Source organism: Glycine soja, chromosome 16 (assembly GCF_004193775.1).
Source record: "Glycine soja cultivar W05 chromosome 16, ASM419377v2, whole genome shotgun sequence".
Taxonomy (NCBI): domain Eukaryota; kingdom Viridiplantae; phylum Streptophyta; class Magnoliopsida; order Fabales; family Fabaceae; genus Glycine; species Glycine soja.
In genome coordinates, this window is record NC_041017.1 from 26928733 (window position 1) to 26954318 (window position 25586).

General features: G+C 33.9%; 2 protein-coding genes across 2 annotated transcripts; one reads left to right on the top strand and one right to left on the bottom strand.

The window, feature by feature from the left end:
- Positions 1-2130: 2130 nt before the first annotated feature.
- On the bottom strand, positions 2131-4226 carry LOC114389597 (UPF0548 protein At2g17695). The gene is made up of 5 exons (XM_028350299.1): positions 4138-4226; positions 3919-3979; positions 3645-3821; positions 3199-3397; positions 2131-2445 (listed from the first exon to the last, which is right to left on the bottom strand). Exons 2-5 carry the CDS (start codon positions 3975-3977, stop codon positions 2257-2259), a joined length of 624 nt encoding a protein of 207 aa, XP_028206100.1. The 5' UTR covers positions 3978-3979; positions 4138-4226; the 3' UTR covers positions 2131-2256.
- A 2838-nt stretch (positions 4227-7064) lies between these two features.
- On the top strand, positions 7065-7892 carry LOC114389057 (protein IQ-DOMAIN 14). Its single transcript, XM_028349650.1, has 2 exons — positions 7065-7309; positions 7578-7892. Exons 1-2 carry the CDS (start codon positions 7085-7087, stop codon positions 7776-7778), a joined length of 426 nt encoding a protein of 141 aa, XP_028205451.1. The 5' UTR covers positions 7065-7084; the 3' UTR covers positions 7779-7892.
- Positions 7893-25586: the final 17694 nt, after the last annotated feature.

Sequence of the window (25586 nt, forward strand, 5' to 3'; positions counted from 1 at the left end):
TGCTAAAATATTTTTGAGAAAAAGAGTTATCTTCTAACAATGTAAAAAGTTTTACAATGTCATCTAATCGTAATCTATCATGTATAATAAGTTTATTGATTTTTTTAAAATAACTTAAACGATAATTTGTGATTGAATAATAACGTAAAACTGTTTTACACTGTGTTTGTATGTGCATTAAACTCTATTTTTATTATATTAACAATATTATTTTCATATTTTCATCTTACACCTTTTTCTAAACTCATTATACTTAACCTTCCATGGACAAGGTGCCAAAGAAACACTCTAATTCTCTTAGGGCCATGCCAGTTCCAAAGCATTTTAAAATTATCACAATTTAGTAGGCCATTATCAGACGAGTTTGTGAGATACATGTAGGCTTCCCTTTAAAGAGAAGCTACCATCATTCAAGCCTTTCCAAAGAGGAACATCATCAACAGTGTCCTTAGGAGGAGGAATAGGCGCAATACGATCACATAGAGTAGGGGGTAAGAGAAGCCTTAAGATGTCCCACCTCCAACCATTGTGGTTTGCATAAGTCGCAACAGGGAAATTCCTTTCAGTATCAGGGAAAATTCCATAATGGAAAAAGAAGCCAACGAGAAAATTATGATTACACTCACCAGTCAATTTGATTGTGGTAGTATCTATTGAAAAGAGTTTAAAGATCTTAGCTTAATGACCTTGAATGATTCGCAAGCATCTTTGGGGTCATGTGAGATGCAGATGAATGAAAGGTCAAATGGCACTATTGAGCAAGCATTAAAAGTTCAAGCAAATGTGAGAAATGAGGGATCTATGCAAAGAATGACCGACCATAATCAAATGGGTCAAAACTTTAAAAGAAGGAATCTTCAATCTGACTCAAGTCAAGGCACAAAAGGATATAGGTATATAAATCCAACAAGTATGAATCTGAATGCAAATCCTATATTTTGGGCCATAAGTATGGTCATTATAGCCAAGAATGTCATGTTAAAGCGCCAAATATTAGAGAGAACCATGCTCAAGTTGCAATGAATGAAGATAATATGAAGACAATGCTAATGGCCAATCATGCAATTCCTGATAAAAATGACAATGATTGTCGATACAGGCTGCAGTAATCGTCCAAGTAGGAAAAAAAAAACTATTTTCTGAGTTAGATGAAAGATTACAAATCCTAGTTAAACTTGCTGATAAATCAAAACTTGTGCCATCGGGGAATGGGAAAATTACCATCAGAATGAAGTGGGGATATTTTAATAACATTTTTTATGTATTCTATGCACCTAGCATATGTCAAGAGTGAGGGACAGCTAGTAGATAAAAGCTATGATCTGCTGATTAACAAGAAAGGTTGCACCAAAAATGATATGAAATAGACATGTTAGCAAAAACAAACAGGTCAAGCAACTGAATATTCCAAATGAATATAAACTTCGATCATTTTTGTTTTACAATGCTACTGTTACAGAAGCCAAATTAGCAATAGCATGGTGTATTATGGAGCCTAACAGAACTTTGTCCTAGGATTGTTACAGGATATATTTATAACGATGATTATCCAATAGGAGAAACACCCAATCCGTATCTGAAGCAATTCTGTATCTTATAGTAAAAATGTAGCATCATTATCCACAATGATAATTATTTATAGGGTTAACATTCATTTTAAAATATACAAATAAGTATAATGCAGAGATGTCATGTTTTACTGTTTTCCTACAGTGAACCAGGGTGTTCTGTTTACTTTGGTGAAAAATGGCTGGAGAATAATTAATAAATGCTTCTTTTTAGCCAATTTCTTTACTGTGTATAAACTATAAAGTCACTTGTTAATCATAATTTCAAACAAAATTGATTTATTTTACAAACAAAGCTAAATTTAGAGCAAAAATTAATAACTCATTTCATTTTAACTCACACTAAATGTGCAACATCCAGTAATTTATTTACCACTTGACATGGGATTGTAAAATGGTAAGGAAATAATCGAGCTTCCCATCTATCACAGTAAGTTAGCAAAACAGCACATCAACACAGTTTTATGAGAAAGAGTCTCAAGGGGACAGTAAAAAGGTAGTGGGAAGACAGCATCCCGCCCACCACCAAAGGCAAACGAAACAGCATAACAACACAGTTTAATGAAGGGAATTTTAGAGAACTGTTTTGCAAAAGGGAAAAAGAGGCAGAATATTTAATTAAAAAGGGGATCAAAAGGAAAATAAAGATTCAAATCTTCTTCAATTACAAATAACATATACATTTGCATTAGGATTTTGAAGAATTGATATGTTTCAGCATAGCCTTGGCAGATTCATTAGCAAAGTATTTCTGCCTAAGCATCACATATGGATACCCAACTAATGATAAAATGCTAGCAGGCTTTGAGAAAGAAAGAACTTCATACCAAACTTGATTGTTCTCATCAATCTCAATTGAAAAGCGCTCTTCCCCTGCCTGTGGCCAAAAAGATAACAACATTTAAAATGATCATGGCTTGTCCGTTTTTTAGTAGCTTGTTTGCTAAAAGGTTCATATACAAGGTACTAATCAAGGTAAGAGAAACTCATTGAAACTATTTCCACAAAGATTAACATACTAAAACTATTTAGTTGCCCCATATTTGTGTAGTTCAGCATACACAATTGCTATAGAAGTACATAAATATACAAATATAATCAAGCATCAGACAAACCTATTGACAACAAAAACAATGGTTATGAAAGAAGTGAGGAATGGGATGGGGTTTGCTTTGCTTTATTTCACAAAATACCACCATTAAAAATAAGTTATACCAAAGACTGCAGAAGGAAGCATGCTACATGGCACATTAATTGTAAGTTTATAAATTATACCAGAACCCTTACAGAGGCAAATAGTATCAAGAGCATGTTGACATACGACGCCAGTAATTGTTTAAAAAATAGTTCAGTTAAACTTGAAGATTACAAGGAAGTTCGTATGAAAGTATTAAAAGAAATTCATCCTTCTAGTACATCAAAATTCAACTCTTTTATACATCATTACCCAAAATATATAATAGGGACATGGCAGCAATGAAGTGAACATAACCAAAAATGTTACTCATAGTTGTATGTGTAAAGTGCTATTTATATATTTATGCAATTGCATAGTATATAAGGCTACAGACCCAACTTAAAAAGAGGAAGAGGAAAATAAAAGCATCAAGATGGGAAAAAAGACAGTTACCAGCAAGTGACCATGAAGAGTTCCACTTCCAAAACCAAAGGAGGCAGTACGGTATTTGGCAGTGCCAGTTTCATTTACATACACAACCTGAAGAGGCATCATGAGCCACGGGAAGAACTCCTTGACACAAACACAGAACTTCACTCCTTGTTGGACTGGTGTCTTCGGATCAACAAATGCCCAATTCAATCCAAAATGCCTGCAAGGAATTTTCCCACATTAAATCTATGTAAACACACACACACCCCTTAAAAGAAGCAAACTTCTCTACAACAACAACAACAAAATCTTATCCCACTAGGTGAGGTTCACTACATGGATCACATGACGATATTTTGAACGTTTAAAAATCAAAAAGTGAGAAAATTGAGGTGCACCCACTTCAAAATTTCAGCAGATTAAAACCATAATACACCCTTATTTCCTTATTTTATATATTAACATACCTCCAACTTCTAAGAGCACTCTTGCCCTTTTCAAAGGTCTCAATACCAGAACCAACCAGAACTCGCGCCTCGTTTAGTAAAAATCCATCTTTGGAGAGTCCCTCGTCTGCTTTAAGGGAAGCCACTGATTTAGCAGTAGCTCCTTTATATTTGTCATCATAGTTGAAAGTACCTGACCTGGTAAAACGGGAAAAAGGCATGAGCCACAGAAAATAATGAACTTGGCAAAACAGGTGTTTCAATTTCCCAGTAAAGATGTTAAATCGAGTGTTACTTGTTGATGCAAGTCTTTTGGTCTTGGGGAGAGGGGCGACCCCAGCTCAAGAAAAGCATCTCTGTTAAGCATTTTCACAAACATGTCGTGTGATAACAACAACGTGAAGCAAAACAGCGTTAGAACCGAAGTAGAAAGTAAAATTAGTAGAGAATAAGCTGTGTGCAAATGGGAAATGGTAATTATGCTATGAATGCAATGATTGAGAGATTGGAGTACCAGGTTTTGAATCTGGGAACGATTTTATGTATCCGTAGCCAGCAGCTGTGTGTGTCGCTATGAGCAGGTAGTGACCAACGAACTACCTTGGTATTCATCATCCAATTATGAACATTAATATTAATAAATTCTGGGTTAGTTGTGATTGATAAATTAGGATTTAAAAAAAATCTTCTTAACTATAACTCTTTAAGGAAATTGATTAAAAAATTAATTAAATAAAATATTTAATGTATAAATAATACAAGAATGTATAAAAAAAATTATGGACAACACAATATTTGTTCTTCTAATAACAATATTTCTCTAAAATTTTTAACCAATATTCTTAGAATATTAGTTAGCATTGAAATTTGCATAAAAAAAATGCAAACATAAAAAGTAGATACATACTTGATTTAAAGTAGACTTAGATATAATTTGAATTCTTTTATTTTTTAAATCAAATTTTATTCCTATTATTTTTAAATAAATTATATAAATAATTTAATGTTTATGTAGTGATCATGTAAATATTTATAGGGTCATTTAAACACAAATCATCATTCAATTGTTTTAATATAATTATTTTAAAAATTAACAAATTTATCATATGGGTTATAATTAAATGATATATAGCAGAAATATAATGTAATTTAATTAATGGATCAATGAAAATTATATGAAATGTGTTTGGATTTTATTTTATTAAGAACAGACTCGTAGTATTATTTATAAGAGAAAAAAGAATAAAAAATCAAAGAAAAAATGAAAAGAAAGCATTAAAAACTCGTAAACCCATAATTTATGTCTCAATAAATTTTATTACTTTAGGAGATAATAATATTATTGTTAACTTTAAAAGGATAAAATATTTTTAGCGTTTCCAACAGGATAATTTATTCAAATAGAAATTGATTATAATTTAACCCAATCATGACTGCAAGTAAAATTTATTAATTTTGAATTGGATATAAATTTTATTTCAGCTCAAATGTCCTTTTTACTCCTTAGAATTGTGATAATCATCATGTCATGAGATTTGCTTCTCAACCTGTGTTTATGGAAGAACAATTATTTAGGGAAGTTAATCTCTTAAATACATTTAAATAACTTTCAAATATTAAGACTTAAATGTAATTATAATTATTCTATTCTATTTGATCCATAATATTAGTTTTTTCATTTTAAAATTAAAATATTTGATTCTCTTATGTTTAAAAATACATAATTTTAGTCCTCTTATTTTAAAATAAAAACATTTAATCCTTTTATTTTACAAAAAATAAAAAATTTCATCAAATTCTCAATTTTATCTATTTTTTATTTTAATTTTTCTTTTAGTCCAATTGAACTGTAAACCTAATATATTTCTTTGATATCATTAAAAATTGATTTAATTACAAAATAAGAAATAAAATAAATAAAACTAGGTAAAATTAGAGATTAAACCAAAATTGTAGATTTTTAAAAATACGAAAACCAAAATTGTCTATTTTTTAAAATATGAAGATCAAATATTTATATTTTAAAATAAGGAATCCAAATTACAGATTGAGTAAAATAGATTAATCAAAATTATAGATTGAGTAAAATATATTAACCAAAATTACATTTAAGTCAAATATTAATTCCTAATTTTTCATATGAGAATATCCTAAAAAAGAAGTCTTAAATATATACCAAGGACTTGGTCCTTATTTACCAATTGGCCCATTGTTCTCTGGGAATTCGTTTGATTATTTGAAACCAATTCCGGTTCAGCAACGATTTCGTAGGATTGCAGTTTCCAATTAGAAAATGTATACTAAAGTAAAGACTAACTCTTCTACATGCAGTCACAAAGAACAATTGCAATTGTGATTACAGAAACCTCCAAAATTATGCTGTAGTAGTATTTATATTATATTTATGGAATCTGAGTGCAACAATTTGTAACCATGAGCTCATCAAAATATAGAAAGTTGTTGATTGCAAGATAGAGAAGATAGATATGGAGAAATCAATTTTAATATTCACATTAATTTGTTGAACCGTTAGAGTCTTGCATTAATCCTTTGTAAGATTCAATCTATTCATAGCTTCTAATCTTAAATATTGTTGCCCAGCCCAGTAATGCCTCTCAACTCTCAAGTCTCATCCTATTTTCGGAAACATGATGAAATTATTGTTCTGAGTTCAAATGCAAATGCACTCATGCATGGCTCAGATATTGATATTGGAATTCCTTCTTCAATGCTTTAACTTCATCTTTAGGCAATCATGTTTTTTCTATTGGAGTTGAAAACAAGCATCCTGTTGGTTGGATGTCAGAACTCAAAATCAGGTTAATTTGTTCTTCCGCATTAAGGCATCTTTATAGTGTTGTCACTTATTGAAACGTTAAAAAGGCTCGTGGTAATTATTAATCTTGGCTTTGCTTGTAAATATTCGGTTAATTACTTTTAAAGCATATTAAGTACTAGAGATTTTTATGTTGGGGTTCATAGTTGTGGACATTGCTGGAGGTTATGTTGTTTGGATTAGAGTTGAAATTTGAAACATAACAATTTATATTAGACGAGTATTAGACTCAATTGATAAATAAAAGGTAACTCAATTAGTTGAATAAAATATATGAATTATATTTAAATTATTTGATATTATTTTTAATTCTTACGGATTAAAAAAAGCAATGACTCAATCAATCGGTGAGAAGAATTTCTGATAGCGACAATTTATTTTTCCTGTTAGGAATGCTTTGAACTCACACTGGACTGGTCAGAAAGAAAATCATCCCGCCACGTTTTCAGCTTCACAATTCGGACATCAAAGAAAAGAAAGTTTTTCAAACATGTTGCCCACAACTCTTCCCTTTCCTTTACGCCACTTCCTCACAAAAAGCGTCGAGGGCGAGACACATTTAAATCCATCACATCATATATATTATGCAAACACATTCTATTCCAAACAAGAGAAAACAAGTAAAATGGGTGTACCCCAAAAATGGTTCAGAAATATAGTTCGGGGCAGATTCCTCAGATCATCCAACAAAGACATCGTTCTCGTTCTCCCTCGCACAAGTATTTGCACCAATGAATGCGAAGAAGCCATGCTTAGGAATGAAGAGTTCAGTTTCCCAACACCAATTTCTTCAATCACCAAGGAAGATGCTTCGGCCATTAAGATCCAAGCTTACTTCAGGGGACATCTTGTATGCCATCTTATCCCAGCAATTAATTATACTTAGTACATTTTTTTTATATATATAATGGTGGCACTAATGTTAGAACATATGACCATATTCATGTTATCTAAATGTCAACCGGGTTAGCAATAATAAGATTTAAACCTATAATTTCGTACAAATTATCCAAAAACTCGCATCGATCATTAAGCCAATATTGGTTATTAACTAGAATAGAAGATAATTTAATCTTCATTATACAATCATATAATTAACTTGGTTATTAATTTGACAGGCCAGACGAGCATATAAGGCTTTGAAGAGCCTAGTGAAGCTGCAAGCATTAGTTCGTGGGGTGTGGGTGAGGAAACAATCACGTATAGCAATGCAGTGTATGCACGCACTTGTACGATTACAAGTCAGGGTTCGTGCGAGGCAGCTCCTAGGTAGCTTTGATAAGGAACGACCTACTAATTTACAAAGTCAAAATGTATAGTCTTCTCCGTGTCCAAATTTATTCTTTTTTTGTCCAAAGTTATTCTTACTTTAATTTATATGTAAACATTCACAAGAAGAGAGTTCAATAATTTGGGGATTTCAATACTGTTAATTTTTTAATCAATCAAATTATATGTCATCTTCTTTTTAATTATTTTAAACTAATCCTTGATTATTATTTTTAAAAATTTTAAAATTTTAATTTTTTTAAATTAAAAATATGATTAAAGATAACTTTAAAAGTCTAAATCCTAATTTTTTTAGTTACTTTTAATATTTTTAATAAAACACATGTTTAAGAAACAATAATAAGATATTTTTAAACATAAATCCCAAAATATTTTTTATAAAAAATATTGAAAATAACAAAATATTTTAAGGTTCATATTTCTAAAGTTATCTTTAATCATATTTTTTAATTTAAAAAAGTTACAATTTAAAAAAAAATCAAGGACTAATTTAAAAAACAAAAATAATTAATAAGAATATAACATGTAATTTGATTAGTTAAAAAATTAATAATATCAAAATTGCCCAAATTATCGAGGGCCCGATAGAAACTCTCTTACAAGAATCAATGGCTTGATTGAGGTTGGTTTTGTTTTGCCGATGAGTGCTTGGTAGGTCAAGAACGTGGATGGTAGGGTGCTTGATGCAACTATTAGGCTTCGTAATAGGTTTCTATATGGGTAGGGAATGTATACATGCTGTCATTGGTTTTTTTTGGGTTGTTTTGGCTTTGGTTTTTTTTTGGGTTGCTTTGGCTTTGACCTAGGTTATGGTTATTTATGATCCTTGTTCCATAAATTACATATAATATGGGATTCAAATTAAGTGATTTTGTGTGTGTGTGTAATATTATGTTGTAGTAGGATCTATACAAAATTCATAGTGACTAGGTGATACTTTGTCCCATAAAAAAAGTTAAATTGGGTCAAGCCCATTCCCCGATGCACAAAATAATCATGTGCTTGGAAACACATTCTACACACAAAACAAAAAAAAAATCATACTTATGATGTAAAAAAAATGCAATAACTAGAACTAGGTTGTTAGAAGTTTTTTTAAAATAAAATGAGAGAGAAAGGTGAGAGAGGGTGGAGAGAGGAGGAATGTAAGAGGCAAGGGAGGGAAATGACAAAACAAGGGGAAGAATTGGAGAGACCACAACGATGTAACTACTTACTACTCAAATTTCCCAGAAGGGTTTGGGGTTGATCAATTATGGGAGACTTTCAGTAGATGGAAAAAATATGGATAATGTTTATTAGCAGAAGAAGAAACGAAACAGGAAGGAGGTATGGATTCGTCTATTTCAAGCACATAAAGGATTCTATGCAGCTAGAGGGTGAGTTGGATTCTATACGCATAGGAGAACAAAAACTTTATGTTAACCTCCCCAGATTCACTTGTAACAACTTTAATGAGGTAGAAAAGAAGGGGAAAGAGATAGAACTAGGGACAAAGAAGAAGAAGGGGAAAGAGATAGACCTAGGGACAAAGAAGAAGAAGGGGAAAGGAAAGCATGACAACTTCATGGTGCTTGGCACGTCCTCATAAGCAAGGTGGCTAAGGGGAAGAAGACTATTGAGAAGGTTTTGCAATCCAAGGAGAAGAAGGGGAGAGACTTAGAGGTAGACAGGTGGAAATGGTTGGATCTAAAGTTAGAGGTGGGAGACACTAGTTGGCTCCATAGAAGCTCGGTGGTTTTATTGAGAGATCTGATGAAGATGGACTTGTGAGGGAGAGTTTCATTTTGAAAGGATCGGAAGTGATAAAGGTTTTCTATTTGGGGGAGAACAAAGTACTCTGATGTCGGAGGAGGGACATACTTTGGATGGTCTAGCAAAGACAACTAGTTAGGTTAGTCACCTTTTTGAATTTGTTCAAACTTGTAAACCAGACCTGTGTATGGGGAATGGGTTTGTTTGGATCAACTATATTGGACTACCCCTACAGTTCTAGAACTTAGAATGTTTCAAACAGTTTGTAATAACCTTAGGCACCTTCACAACAAATGATGAAGAGGCAAGGTTGTTCAGAAGGGTCGTCAAAGCAAAATTTCTGATCAAAATGTTGTCACTATACTTCATAAGCAAGATAACATAGATCAAAATTTGAAGTGTTGTTGCATGAGGAAGAAAGTGATGGAAATTGATGGAGAATCCTCCATTCTTGGCATAGATTCAAGAGGAGAGGAGTCCTACTACTATGATGAATAGAGTGTTGCTAAGTGTATGGAGTTAGATGGAGGATGGATTAGAGCAACAACCTCTTTTGGTGAAGTCGTATTGAAAATAGCTAGTGGTACGAGGTCTATGCTAATCTTGGGCTCTTGCCCCAATGAGAATGACAACAAAAAGGCTACATTAAATGTGATTGGGACCTTTACTAATACTTTGGACAAAAAGGACCAATCAAAGTACATGGGGGAGAATGAGATTGTATGAGATACTCCACAGGGTCAGAGGATAAGTGCTAAGGGGACTGATAAGGAGGATTTGTTGGTTGAAACTCAACTTAGCTCTAAGATTTACAACATTTGGGGAGGGGGAAGTTAATGAGAAAAAGGGGAAATGATGGTCTTTTAATAAGAAAGGAAGTAGGTAAGGGGAACAACATTGGTGAAACTACTATCACAGGTTTGATAGGGCTAGAGAGGCCTACATTAAAAGTCAACATAAGGGAAGTGGGCGAAGAAGCTAAGGGGGTCTTTAAGGAGAAGTTAGGTGGACCTACGTGTGTTTTTGGCGAGTGGTAGAAGGGCAAGTGTAGCTTTAGAGATGTGGGCCTGGACCAAGGCCCAAACGTGGAACGCTTAATAAAAGGTAATTGGGTCATTGTTAAACCCAAATACTTTTACAAAGAAAGAAATCGAAAAATTCATATATGACCACAAGGAACGTTAGATGCAAGGATCAGGAGGTTGATAGGCTAGAAGGTGTCTTAGTGAGGACCAATAAGTCAAACGATGAAGAGGTTGATAATACTACTATTAAGTTTGAGCCCTACAACGAGAATAAAGAAACATATGTTGCACATGTACATGGTAAACTTGGCCTCCAAAACATAGAAAGAAGCAATGTCCATGCAGGGAGGAGAGGAACTTTGGAGAGTCAATGTTGTAAGGTCCCATAGAACCTCTAGATTCAAGACAAAGAGGAAAAGAAAAGCACTCGTGTAAATATGGATATCAATGTGGGAGTCCTTGTGTCCAACGAATGGGTAGGGAATTGGGATGCTTGCTCTCAACTTGTGTTTGATAGAAGTGTGACAAATCATTTCCCTCTTGTTTCAAGGAACAAGGATCTTGATTGGGGCCTTAAACCCTTTAGGATGCTCAATTATTGGTTCTTAAATCCGAAATCCAAGGGTTTTGTGGAAGACTCACGGAAGGGACTTCCAAGTGGAAGAGAAAGTCATTTTTGTGATAAAGGAAAGGTTGAAACTTTTGAAAGTGAAATTGAAAAGATGGAATAAAGAGTGTTTTGGTGATCTCAACAAGCTCAACATGGAGGTGGTAAATGAATTGAATGAGGTCGATAAGAAGGATGAGGAAAGTGGCCTCAGTGAGGAAGAGATAGTGCTAAGAAGGAAGCTTTTGGAGGAATTTTGGAAAGTGTCAACTAAGTATGAATTTCTTATGCACCAAAAGTCTAAAAAAAAGTGGATCAAGGAAGGGGATGATAACACCAAATTCTTTCACTCCACTATCAATGGGAGAAAGGATGTTTCTTGTATAAAGGGTTGTAATTGAATCATGTATGGGAGGAGGACCTAAGATTTATCAAACAAGAGGTGTTTGCTTTTTTCAAAGGAAGGTTTAGTCAGACAACTTGGAGAAGGCCAACACTTGATAGGATCCCATTCAAATTGATCAGCGGAGAAGACAATAATATGCTTTGTGCAAAGTTTGAAAAGATGGTGATTAATGAGGTCGTAAGGGATTATGATATGGGAAAGTGTCTCAGGCCAAATAAATTTAACTTTAATTTCCTCAAGGAGTTTTGGCACTTGCTGAAGGAGGATTTCCTTAGAGTTCTATCAGAGTTTTATGAGAGGGAAGTGCTACCGAAAGGTACAAATTCACCTTTCATCTCCCTCATCCCAAAAAAGGAGGATCTGCTTCACCTAGGTGAGTTTCGACCAATATCACTCATTGGTTGTATTTTCAATGTTATTTCAAAACTCTTAGCTAGGAGAATCAGAAGGGTGTTGGACAATGATGAGAGGCAATGTGCCTTTGTAGGGGGGAATATGCTAGACGGCATCCTTGTGGCTAGTGAGGTGGTTGATGAAGCAAGAAAAGAAAAGTGGCTTTTGACTGGATCAACTGGGACTTTTTACATTTCATGTTGAGGATGCTTAGATTTTGTTTGAGAGACAAGTAGAAGAGGAAAACCTTTTCTCAAGGGTGAAGGTTAGGAAAGAAAAGGTACATGTCTCTTTGCTCCAATTTGTGGATAATACGTTTTTCTTTTAGGAACTAAACATAAAGAATGTGGTGTGCATGAAAAGTATGTTGAGGTGGTTTGAGATTTTTTTTCAGGCTTAGGTTGAATCTTAATAAGAGTAGTCTCATTGGACTTCGAGGAATCTAAATCGATTTGCATCATTGTTGAATTGTAGGGTGTCTTCAATCTCATTTATGTACCTAGGAATCCTAGTGGGAGCTAATCCTACCAAAAAGAGCACTTGGGAACCCGTATTATCCAACATGAATAGAAGGTTTGCTAAATGGAAGAATAGGCAGTTATGCTTAGGGGTAGAGTTTGCCTCATCAATTTTGTCTTCTATGCCTTACCCTTCTTATTTGTATCTTGCTTTAGGTTACCATCCTTGTTGGCTAAAAAGATAATTAGAATCCAAATAAAGTTTATTTGGGGTGGTGGACTTGATGCAAAGAAGCTAGCTTAGGTAAAATGGGACAATATTTGCTTGCCTGAGGAGGCTAGTGGGTTGGGGCTAAAAGACATAAAGAAGATATAAATGGCCTTTATCTGAAAGTAGAGGTGGAGATCTTTCACTTCACTAAACTCCTTATGGTGTAATATTTTGAGAGCTAGGTATGGAAACTTATGAGATGGTGGAAAGCTTAGGGTGTTTTTTAAAGCCTCAACATAGTGGAAAGATGTTGTAAAAGTTACGAAGGCTCACATGAGGAAGGGTGGTTTGAGGCTAATATGGAGAGTATGTGAGAAACGAAAATAATACTCACATGTGGACTTATAAGTGGCTCGGGGAGAACACTTTGAAAGAGAGATTTGGAAGGGTATTTATGAATTCAGAGAAGAAAAATGCATCAATTAGGGACATGGGGACCTAGGTGGATGGCATTTTGACGTTGAAAGTTCATTTCGAGGCGAAATTGTTTCCAACATGAGAGACTTTAGTTGCATGATTTTATCACTGCCATGAATATGGTGTCTTTAAATGAACATGCAAAGGATAACTGGAGGAGAAAGTGTAGTTTGGATAATTTTTCTCTGTAAAGAGCACTTACCTTTTTCTCTTGGAAGAAAAAATTTCTTTAGATTCAACTAAGATGTTCAAAAGCTTGTAAGGAGTGCCATCACCTTTCGACATGCCTATTTTTGTTTAGAAACTCCTATAGGATCGTATTCAAACTGGAAACAACTTGAAGAGGAGGAATATTAGGTTGCAAGGTGACAATTACTATTGTTGTTTCTTCCATTTAAAGGAGGAAACCACCCAACACATTTTCTTCTTGTGCCCCTTTGCCTCAGATATTTGGTCGAGATGTTACTCGTGGCTCGATGTGACGCCCTCTATCCCTCACATATATGTACTAATAATAAAAGAAGTAAGAAATTAAAATTAATTAAAAAATTTTAAAACACATTTAAATACAAGCCTTTCAAAAGGGTAAAAGGCTCACATTCACTTTTCTAACATCATAATTAAACTTGTCCAAATAAATAATAAACCATCTCGGCTCAAAACAAGGTCATTCAAGACTTCATACAATTAATATAGAAACCTATACCCAATGTCACATCATATCAGAGCATTGTGTCCCGACGTCCTTCAGCACAAGGTTCCTTAAAGCAATTCACCTAGTCATTTGCTCCCCCGAACACAAAGTTCAAGATCATCACATGATCTAAACACAAACAACACACAGGGAGTGAGTTATCACATTCCTAACTAATAGAGAAACAAGACAACTAGATATACATATAATATAAATGAGATACAACTTACTTCAACCACTTTGTCATTTAAAATTCACTTTTCAATCATCAATCACATTACACATGAATCACACACCCCGATCAAGACATAATAGCACATCAATTTCATAATAAACAATTAGCAAGCGTTATGCAACAGTTATGTTAAGACTCAAGCCAATATGCAATGTGGTACCATGTCAGTGAAAAACCACCCTAGGGCGCTTAGGAATACATAACAAGACACACCACAAAATGGGTATGTCAGGTCACTCTCACTAAGTAAAATCATAGGGAGACCAGTCATGCTGTTTTGCGAGGATCCTCCAACCATGTGGGATTGACACAGGCTTAAAGGAGCACTCAAACTGGGTGTATTTACCCCTAATGCCTACACTCTGAAAAGTCCGCCAGGGCCTCTCCCTCTTGATTCAGGTCCAACCCTTAAAAAATTTTTTGCATGCAGATGCTGCTCATGAATTATACAATACCCATGACCTCACACTCGTATTTTAAACACGCTCAACACATTGCGCTACAATTTAACACTAGTTCCTAAATAGGAAACCTACATTTTCCCTTTAACACTACACATCAACACTTTTCTCAAGATAAACACTGGTCGAGTTATTGTATAATTCACACCTCACAACACTAGTGATGTCACATCAAGTGTTAACCACACACTTATTCACAACTAAAACTCATGTTCACTATTTCACATCTTATAATGTCACAATCCACCATCACATGTTTACATGTATCTCACAAATTAACGTATGTTCAACTTGCGCTTATACTCAATCTCAATAACAATATTATAATCTCAAAGCAACATGCTATTCCATAATTCATCACATATTCTATTTATAGACACTGCTACAATACTCACGACCTCACTCGTGTTTCAAACACATTTAACACATTGCGCTAGAATTTAAAATTGGTTCCTAAATAAGAAACCTACACTTTCCCTTTAACACTGCGCATCATCACTTTTCTCAAGATAAACACTGGTCAGGTTATTGTATAATTCATAAATCACAATACAAGTGATGTCACATCAAGTGTTAATCACATACTTATTCACAACTAAAACTCATGTTCACTCAATAACAATATTATAATCTCAAAGCAACATGTTATTCCACAATTCATCACATATTCTATTTATAGACACTGCTCATGAATTATACAACACCCATGACCTCACACTCGTGTTTCAAACACATTTAACACATTGCACTACAATTTAACACTAGTTCCTAAATAGAAAACCTACATTTTCCCTTTAACACTGCGCATCAACACTTTTCTCAAGATAAACACTGATCGGGTTATTGTATAATTCACAGCTCACACCACAAGTGATGTCACATCAAGTGTTAACCACACACTTATTCACTAATAAGACTCATGTTCACAATTTCACATCTTATAATGTCACAATTCACCATCATATGTTTACATGTATCTCATAAATTAACACATGTTCAACTTGCACTTATACTCAATCTCAATAATAATATTATAATCTCAAAGCAACATTTATTCCACAATTCATCACATATTCTATTTATAGACACTACTCATGAATTATATAATACCACGACCTCACACTTGTGTTTCAAACACGTTTAACACATTGCGCTACAATTTAACACTGGTTCCTAAATAGGAAACCTACATTTTTCCGTTAACACTGCACATCAACATTTTTCTCAAGATAAACACTGGTCGAGTTATTGTATAATTCACCGCTCACATCACAAGTAATGTCACATCAGGTGTTAACCACACACTTACTCACAACTAAAACTCATATTTACGTGTATCTCGCAATTTAACACATTCAACTTTGCACTTATAGTCAATCTCCAAAACAATATTATAATCTCAAAGTAATATATTATTCTACAATTCATCATATATTCAATTTATCACTTATATACAATTTCAATCATAATTTCATAATCCTAATATAACTATTTATACAAAAGGTTTATCACAACATGGGAAGTAAAACCCCTCAAATAATTTCGCACAATTATATCAAAATCAATTCATCAAAATCATAGGTATGAAAAGTGAAAACACCAAGAGAACTCACTCAATTTTATCAACCAATTCACATCAGGACATCAATATTGTATTTATAATCATAAAGGAAAAATTCAATAAACATCCCAAAATAAACTCAATTCAATCCTCTAAGGATCGCTACACTTCATTCTAATCCCCAATTGCGATAAACTCATCCCTTACCTCTAAGCGGGCTCACGTGTGTATTATGACAGCAATAGCGGCATCTCTAGTGATTTCCTGAGATTCCTCAAGTTTTTCCTCTAACTGCTCTGATAGGGTTCCCAAACACTAGAGAGAAGGAGAAGAGATTGAAGCCTCTATTTTGTACTGTCTTCATGCGATTCAGTTTTCTCTCTCTGTGATTATTATTTTTCAAATCCCAACGGTGAAGGTGTGAGTAATTGAATCTCAAACCATATACAAAAATTTCATGACAATCCAAAGGTTAAAGATTCCAGGATCATAGTTTTACTGAGACAGTTTTGGGTTTCTGCCGGAAAAGAAAAAGCTACGATGCAAAGGATATTTCTCTCAGCTCCAACATGTTTTCGTAATTCCCAACGGTGATAGTGTTCGTAAATGAGTTCCAAAACTGATGCTCAAATTTCACAACTATCCAACGATGAATGAGTCCAAGATCTTTGTTTTTCTGAGATAGGTTTGGTGGTATGCGGGAAAAAAAGAGGGTTTTGGGAGGAGGAAAGGGGAAAATGAAATTTAGAGGAATAGGAGGTGTAGAGTGTATCTTCAATTTGAAAACTAACTTAAGATGCCTCTATTTATAGATAGGATACTCATAACCTATTATTTACTCTATGCATTTATTTTTATTATTTTATAAAATGAAACTATATTTTCTTCCTTATCAATTAAATAAATAAAATACTCTTTTTATTTTTTCTCAAACCATTATTTTAATTAATATAGTTATTTCTCCTTATTTATTTGATTATAAAAACCTCATCATTTTCTAAAACTATATTTATTTACAAATAACAATCCTTTTTAAATTAGTTTATGAAAAATGGGATGTTACACTCGGGATCAGCATAGCCAAACATTGTCGACAACAGTGGCACTTTGATCATCACTTTCTACCAATGTTGTCTAGAAGTGGTAATTGTAACCTGAAAGCTATTTGGTTTGTAATTGTTTGGAGCTTGTGGAATCACAAGAATAATATCATTTTTAGGAATGACATTTTGGATGCTAAGAAGGTTTTGCATATGGCTAAAACCAAGTCATGGACATGGCTTCTCAGCAAATCTTAGAACTTTCACTTCTCCTTATTTGATTAGTGAGGACAACCTTTTATGTGTTTGTCGGGAAGAGGGTAATGGAGTGTTTATGTTCCTCTCGGAGGGTAGTAACTGGTCATGTTTATATAGGTTTTGAGGTCACTCTAAATGTATGCAAAACTGGTTAGGGAGGATTGATATATGGAGGGATACATGTTTTAGTTTTGCTTGTTGCCTCGAGAATCTTGGGGAACAAGGTCTTTTTTGGCCTATTTTGACAAGTTCTTTAGTGCTTGGTTGGCCTTTATTGTTAGATGGGTATCACTTGTACCCCTTCTTCTATCTATATTAATATATCTTTGTTGGCTAGTAAGAAAAAACTAAAACTAGGTTGTATTCATTTTGATGTGAAAAATCATATCTGAGATCCATCTCCAAACACACACTATGACACTAACATAACATGTCTTTGGGTATTTGAGATTCATCTCCTTAGTCTTGCATTTATTAATGTTAATAGGTGAATCCAAATAGTTGGGTGGATTTAATGTAGGTCGACATATGGGATTTATCCGAGTTAATTTTTTTCATCTTTATATGTGTGTGTGTGTGGGGGGGGGGGGGGGGGGGGCTCAAGTCTCACTAAAATCATTAAAATCTCTCTAATTGAGTAACTATGACGGTGTAAAACTTCTAGCCTTAGGTTTTGAGCTCATGTAATAATTCTCTAAATAGAGAAATTATTAATTAGTTTTGGCTCACCATGTGTTTATGGTCTTAAACAAACTCTATTTCTATACTCCCTCCATCCTAGATATTATAATTGTCGTGTAAGCAAAAAGAATTATCCCAAAATAATTGTCATTTTGATTTTTCAATGTAACATTAATTATTTTTTTCCATTTGTATCTCTTATATATTAATGATGAATTGCCTTTAAAAAAACATATTAATGATGAATTACAAAATCTAGAATTGAATTAATGATGATGTAAGGTTAATTTTGTAAAATTATTATTTTCTTTTATCTATTTTTTTTTCTTGATATGTGTGAATGTATGAATACAGGGTTTTGATGATGCCAAAGTAGAATCAAACAAGGTTGCTTACAAGGTTACTTCAACAAACATTCAAAGGATAAGCATTGCTTCAAGATTAATTCAAGGTCAAGCAAACAAGATCAAGAAAAAAAAGGCCTCAAACAATCTCATTGGTTGATCAAGCTTTTGCCTCAAAACACATTGTTTCAAATTTCCAAGGCTCTGGTAATCGATTACCAGGCAGTATAATTGATTACCAAAAGATAATTTTGAAAATTAACTTTTAAAAAGAGTTTTGAATTTGAATTTTGAATCATGTAATCGATTACCAGATGTTTGTAATCGATTACCAGCCACGACACTTCAGAAAACACTTTGAAAAGTCATGACCCTTCAAAATATAATTGTGTAATCGATTACCTGAAACCTGTAATCGATTACCAGTGAAGAATTTCAGAAAAAACCTTTTGAAAAGACATATCTCTTCAAACCATTTTGAAAAGGCACGAAGGGCCTATATATATGTGTGTCTGACTTCGAAAAGCAAGAGAGGGATATTCTAAGAGAATTTAATTGTTAAATGCTCTCTCAACAACTCTTGGGAAAACACTTACAAATCTATTGAGAATTCATCTAGGAACTTCAAATTGTATTATCATCTCTAAAAGAGAGAAATTCCTCTAGGAACTTCAATTTGTATCATTCACTCTAAAGGAGAGAAATATTTCTGTTCATATCAGAAAGTTAGTTATAATCAAGAGACTGATTGTCTCTTGGATTGTGATAATTGCAATAAAGAGATGGGTTGTCTCTTGGAGAATCTTTGAACACAAAGGTGAGGGATCCCAATGTGTGTTCAAATTATGTAAAGGATTTACAGAGATAGTGGAAAATCTCAAGTGAGTTGCTTGAGGACTGGACGTAGGCATGGGAAGTGACTGAACCAGTATAAATCGACTTTGCATTTCTCTATTCTCTTATCTCATTTATGTTATTATAATCAATTTTGTCTTACATGTTTAAAGAACATTATTAAATTGATTGTTGTTTCTTCTTCTGCATTCTGAGTCTATCATTTAGAAGGGGTTAAAAGTTTGTTAGTGAAAAATTTTGAAACTTAATTCACCCCTTAAGTTATTGAGGCCATTTGTCCAAAAATATGTGTAAAATAATTTAGGACAATAATTATTTTGGGACAAAGGGAGTGTAATACATCCAGAGGTTTGGGATTTTTAAAAATTAATAACAATTAATTGTGTATTAGATTATAGACAAATATTAGTTGAGACTATAATAATGCTAAATCGCTTCATTTCTCTTCTAAATAAGTTTTTGCTGAGAATCTCAATATATTACTAGTGTTTGCTTGGTAATATTAAAAATGTCTCTCCATTCTACTAGTTTTAGAATAATAAAAACTAAAGTACGAGAAATATAAGTGGCAACCAAAGTGTGACTCTGGGTTACTGGATGAACCGCTAGACCACGAATTCTGGGTGACTCTTACCTGATGCACTCATTTCAATAAAATACTGGGAAAAAATGCCTTTTTCAACAGGAACAAGCAAGGAGTGATTCTTACCATTGATATTATAGTAACAAATGTAATATATCTATTCTATACATATGTTTAATTGAATACAATATTCTACAAAATGACTGCAGAGGTTCGAACACAACATGAAACAAGAGACAAGTGTGGAACGCATTTCACTACTGCAATGGAGGTTGTTGAGTGACATAATATTAAACAATATATATATATATATATATATCACTGTAATACTGGATCACACGGTTCAATTAGTGACATTGAATCTTTCAGGAGTGGGAACAACAAACTCGGTTGATCATTGCTTAGCAGTTAGTACAAAATTTAAAATCCATGATAATCAACTCCCCTCAAATCTCGTGGAAATCTACAAATCCTATTTACGGATTGATATCAAATTTACAATCCACATTATTTTCAAAAATAATTGTTCCATCATGTAAACTTGGATTCATCTCGGCGCAAGAGGCTTAACGTGTTTTTCTGGTGTTGTGGAAAGAGGGTAGAGTAGTTGTTTTTTCGGTGCTTTTGGCCTTTCCAAATTTTATAAATTATCCAAAAAATATGGAATTTTTTTATAAAAAATTGATGTTTTAAAAAATCAAAATTTAATCAACACTGGTTTTTCAAATATACTCTTATTTAATATCTTACTACTACAGTCATCAAGAGTTGTGTATTAAATAAGAAAATTTTAATTTACGTACATAAGCCTTAATAATTTCTAGATAGATATGAGAAATAGATAGTAATTATTAACTAAAGTCATTATAAATCAACTTAGGATATTAATTTTCTAAGAATTAAATGAAGCAAAGAATCTCACTTAAGGGAAAAGACTTGACTCGTACCTCTTATCTTCAATCAACCAATCGAAGTGTAGCAAAGTTAAAGGTGAGGAGGTAACCATGGTGAAATTAGGAGTAACTAAGGTTAAAAACTGTTGTGGTCTCCTAGCAGTTCCGTTTTTCTTAGAACCTGCACTAAGATAAACAAAACCAGAAAACAACAAAAAACAAGCACGGCCAAGTAAGAACTCAAAGATTTACACCAAGAGTTTATGTGGTTCGGCAATGTGCCTACATCCACGGAAAATGCAGCTCTTCATCATCACATTGATCATGCAGAAATTACAAGTTCAATACAAGCAGCAACTAGCTTTGATCTCTCTTGATTTCTTTCTAACAAAACTTCTCTCAATCACCTAGCTCTCTTTCTCTGTTGAACTCTCTCTGTTTTTCTGCAACTACTATGGTTTTAGCCCTTTCAAATGAGTAACATGATCAAACATATATACACTCTAAATGCTAGTCCTAGGAATAAAGGCTATACTTTGGTGCCAAAACCAATTCAATTATAATAACTGAAAACAGTTATGACAGCACCACTTAACACCTTCCCACTTGTGCCTTGTGTGATTTTGAGTCACACACCACAAAAATCTTTTCCATAGTTAAAATATAAAGCTTTTCAGACTAAAATTAGGTCATTTATGAGCATTTAATTAATACAAGAGATTAATATCTTAATATCTAACCAACTTGTTAGCCTTTACCTTGTGCTTAGGGTAGATTTAGTTTATGTAGTTTGGTTTCTGGTAAGTGAATAATTTAGGCGAAGATGGTGACTTTGATGAGTGGCAACAACGATTTCTGGTGAGCAACAAGACCTACATACACCTATATAGACACTTTTGAGGATCAAGTTCGTAAGTGTGAGAGGTAAATAATGAGGTTAAGTACCTATAAGCATAAAATGTCTTGTATAATAGTAAATGATAAGAAAATAAGTAAGTAGTTATTGTACGTCATGGATGACATGCCACGTCCAAGATACCTCCAGAGCATATGCAAACCATATTGATAGCAAAATAATTGAAAAGACACCAAAAAGTTAACTAAGCACTAGATTGTAACTTGATATGTCAATACATTTGGGATGACAAGAGGGTGGGATGACAACATGGCAAGCCAGGGACGGATTTACCTATCTCCATCTCGCCCCCGCAAAAGACGAAATGGGTTCAGGTTTATAAAAGGTGGAAGTAAAAAAAAAAAACTCAACCTCATCCCTATCGGGTTTTATCAGGTTCAGAAAAACCCGCGGAGAACCCATCTCACATTTTTTAAAATTATTTGTTCATGTTCGTTAAATAAATCATAGATTAAGTTATTAATTACATTTTAATTCAATCAATACATATATAATTTAATAAAGAATAAATAGCATAAACATATTTGAGAATTAAATTATATTTTGTTAAATTACAATATTATTTGTTATAATTAGTATTATATTATCTATTCAGCTATTAAAATAATTATTCTACATTTTTAGGAACTATAAAAAATATTAAATAATTACATATTATATAATTAATAATTACATATAGTATATATAATAATAGAATTATATATAAATATATAACTAAATTATTAAAAATTATAAAAATATACGTAGTGGGGCGTATACAAGGTGAGGGGTAACAAACCCGGCCCCGACCCTGCCCCCGAATCCCCAAGTTAGGAAAAACTTGACCCCAAAACTGGTCAAAATGGGTTTTCCTCGTCAAACTTGGGGAGGAATGAAATCGGTACCCATGGGTTACAATGGAATCTCGACTTTGTTTATATTTTTTCTAGAATAAATTGGTAACAAAATCATGATTTCGTCGTATATTTTTGACACAATGGAATCGTGATTCCGTTACTTATGTTTTTTGGGTTTGGAAAATCACAACGGAATCATGTTATTTCAAAATACATAACAAAATTGCAATTTTGTTATGTGTTTCATTAGAATGCACAACAGAATCACGATTTCGTTGTGTGTTTTGTTTTTTATATTACTTTTAGGCAAATATAATGTTTTTTTATATTTTATTTTCTTAGTTAAATATAATCTTTTTATTGAAGGAATACTGACTTATTTTTTCCTTTTTTTTAGATGGCTCATACGAAAGATGCTTTAGAGAGAAAGATGCTTTAGAGAGACATCATAGAGTGATTGTGTCAACACACCAACGCCATGATAACGAGTGACAACAACAGCTGGCAAAGCCAAAGCTACAACCAAGGCCAGGGCCAACTACTGGTAGGATCATTGGACCTCAATTAGGAGTTAGTCATGTTTGGATCAATTAGGAGTGACAAGAGTTAAAGCTTGTCAGCCATGGTGCCCAAGTGCTAGCGCCCGCTACTCATCCCCAAGTTAAGACTTATGTGGAGAAGTCTAGGTTATCAGCTCTTGCTACGATGTGGTATCCTGTCACAAACAAGGACTTGATGAATTTCATTTTTGAGAGGTGGCACCAAGAGACATCTTCCTTCCACCTACCCGTCGGAGAGATGTCCATCACTTTGGATGATATGTCTTGTCTGCTACATTTACCTCTGATAGGTAGATCCATTGATCATGTCTCCTTACATTTTGACAAAAAAGTGGTGAGGATCTTGCTTATGACTTATCTAGGCATTTTGACAGAGACAGAGGCTACAATAGCGACAAATGTAGGTGCCAAGGTAAGGTTGACATGGCTAGAAGACCTTTATCACCGCTATGTAAAGTCAAACTCATACGTTTAGGCTACCATGACTTATCTCTTGCACTTGATCAAAAGTACAATATTTGATGACAAGTCCTCGACTCACATTTATGTTGCCTACCTCTAGTACATCGCCAACCTGGATGCTTGTCACGAGTATGCATGGGGAGTTACTGCACTGACATACCTCTACAACTATCTCTCTTATGCAAGCTAGTATAACAACAAGCAGTTTGGAGGTTATATGACATTACTCATGGCAAGTAAATTATTTTAGTATTTTAATTATTTTTTATTATTGTAATTAATATTGTTACATTCACAAGTGTTTGCGCATCTATCCAATGTTGGCTTCTTAGAGTGACAAAAGGATTATGTCGTGGAAGACCTGATAGCCACCAAATGGAAGGTATTGAGAGGTACTAGGTGAGCCCTTCCGATTAAGGAGAGACTAGATGACCTACAGATGAATACTGTCATGTGGTGTCGATATACATAAGGATGTGAGGCCTTTCACACAATAGAGTCTTTTCTCTAGCTTCATCAAATGCAGGACTAGCATAAGACCTTATCATTTAGAGAGGGTGTTAAGGCAGTTTGTCCATGTCCAAACAATTCCACTCCAACCACATCCTCATCCTACGTATTAGCTTTGTGATCATGCGTGAGTGGAGTGACAACAACATATCATTCCTTTTGACGATGTTGTGTCACCTGGGGTCCTTGGGCTTGCACCTACGATTATCTGCCTTGCTTTTACAAGGTTTCCCATCCCTATGTCATTCCATCGGAGGAGGGACATCCACCACATGGTCCTGTATATTTACCACCCATCAGAGTACAACCACAACCTAGGAAACCACTAGTAGACTATGTACCAGGTGGAGACTACTCTTGCCAGGTAATTCAAATTGGATTTTGTTTATATTTTTCCCTAAATTGTCACTGAAAATAGTTACTAATTGTAATTGTTATTGCAAGATTGATCTTGGATAGCGTCAAAAGCTATACAAAGCTTATTGGACCTCAAAGCTATGCTAAAGGGCGCGAGTCATCATCAGGTCATACAACAAGCTTTGCAACTATTGTAGGAGGGGTAACAGTTGGGTGTAGCTCAGACACACAAAGCTTGTTGGACATTGTTAACTCATTGGCAAGTGCACCAAATTGTCTCAAGTAGTAAAGTTTACTTAGAAGTCCGAGTGTCAAATCTACAGGGACTTTGTTTGTACTTGAGTTAAGGTATACCCAATTTGCAAGAAAGAGATATAGAATTGTAATAAAAATTAGAAAGAAAGAAATAAAAGTAAAAGACACGAAAAGCAGAAAAGTTTGATTGCAAAGATGACTTCAGAATTCAAATATGTTGGGGCCTAGCATGCCTAATTACCCTAGATGCAATGTTAATGTGTTTTTCTATTTAATACTATTCCAATTTCCACCCACATCTATTAAGATATTCAACCTTGATCCCTCACGTTAAAGAGTCTAATTTATCTATTCTCTCTCCTAAATGTCTTTGTAGAGATAAAACAGTAAATTGCATGAAGTTTAGAGATGTATGCATAGGCTATACAATACCACTCTATCCATAACAATAATTTATTTAGATGCTCTTTCCCATTTCTTTAGAAATTAAACATTTCCCAATGCCTAATCCCTAAACAGATGCATGGATGATTAGACCATAACAATGAAAATAAAGTGCAGGAAAGAAACAATAAAAATTGGCATTGCATTCAATAAATAATAAGGAAATATTACATTACAAGGGCATTGGCTGCTAGGCTTCCAACAATGGGGGTTTAGCCTCTCATTTCCATGAGAGGTTAACATAAACTTATGACTCTGAGGCTAGCTCTAGGACAAGCGGAGGTTCTTCTTTCTCCTCTGGGGTTAAGTCCAATACTAATGTGTATCTTTCTACTTTATTCACTTCCTGAACAGTTTTTGTGCCCATTCTGGATTGAATACCTGTATATCTTGGTAAGATTAGGGTCAACGGTTTCTGCCTGCCTATTCCATCCATCCCTTCGTGGAGTTAGGGCGTGTGATGTGTCCTTTTCGATGCCCTCAGTCGCATTTCGGAATCAAAGAGTCATGGTGCTTTAGTTGTGGGTTAGCAGGGATAAGTTGGACTGCGCCAGTAATTA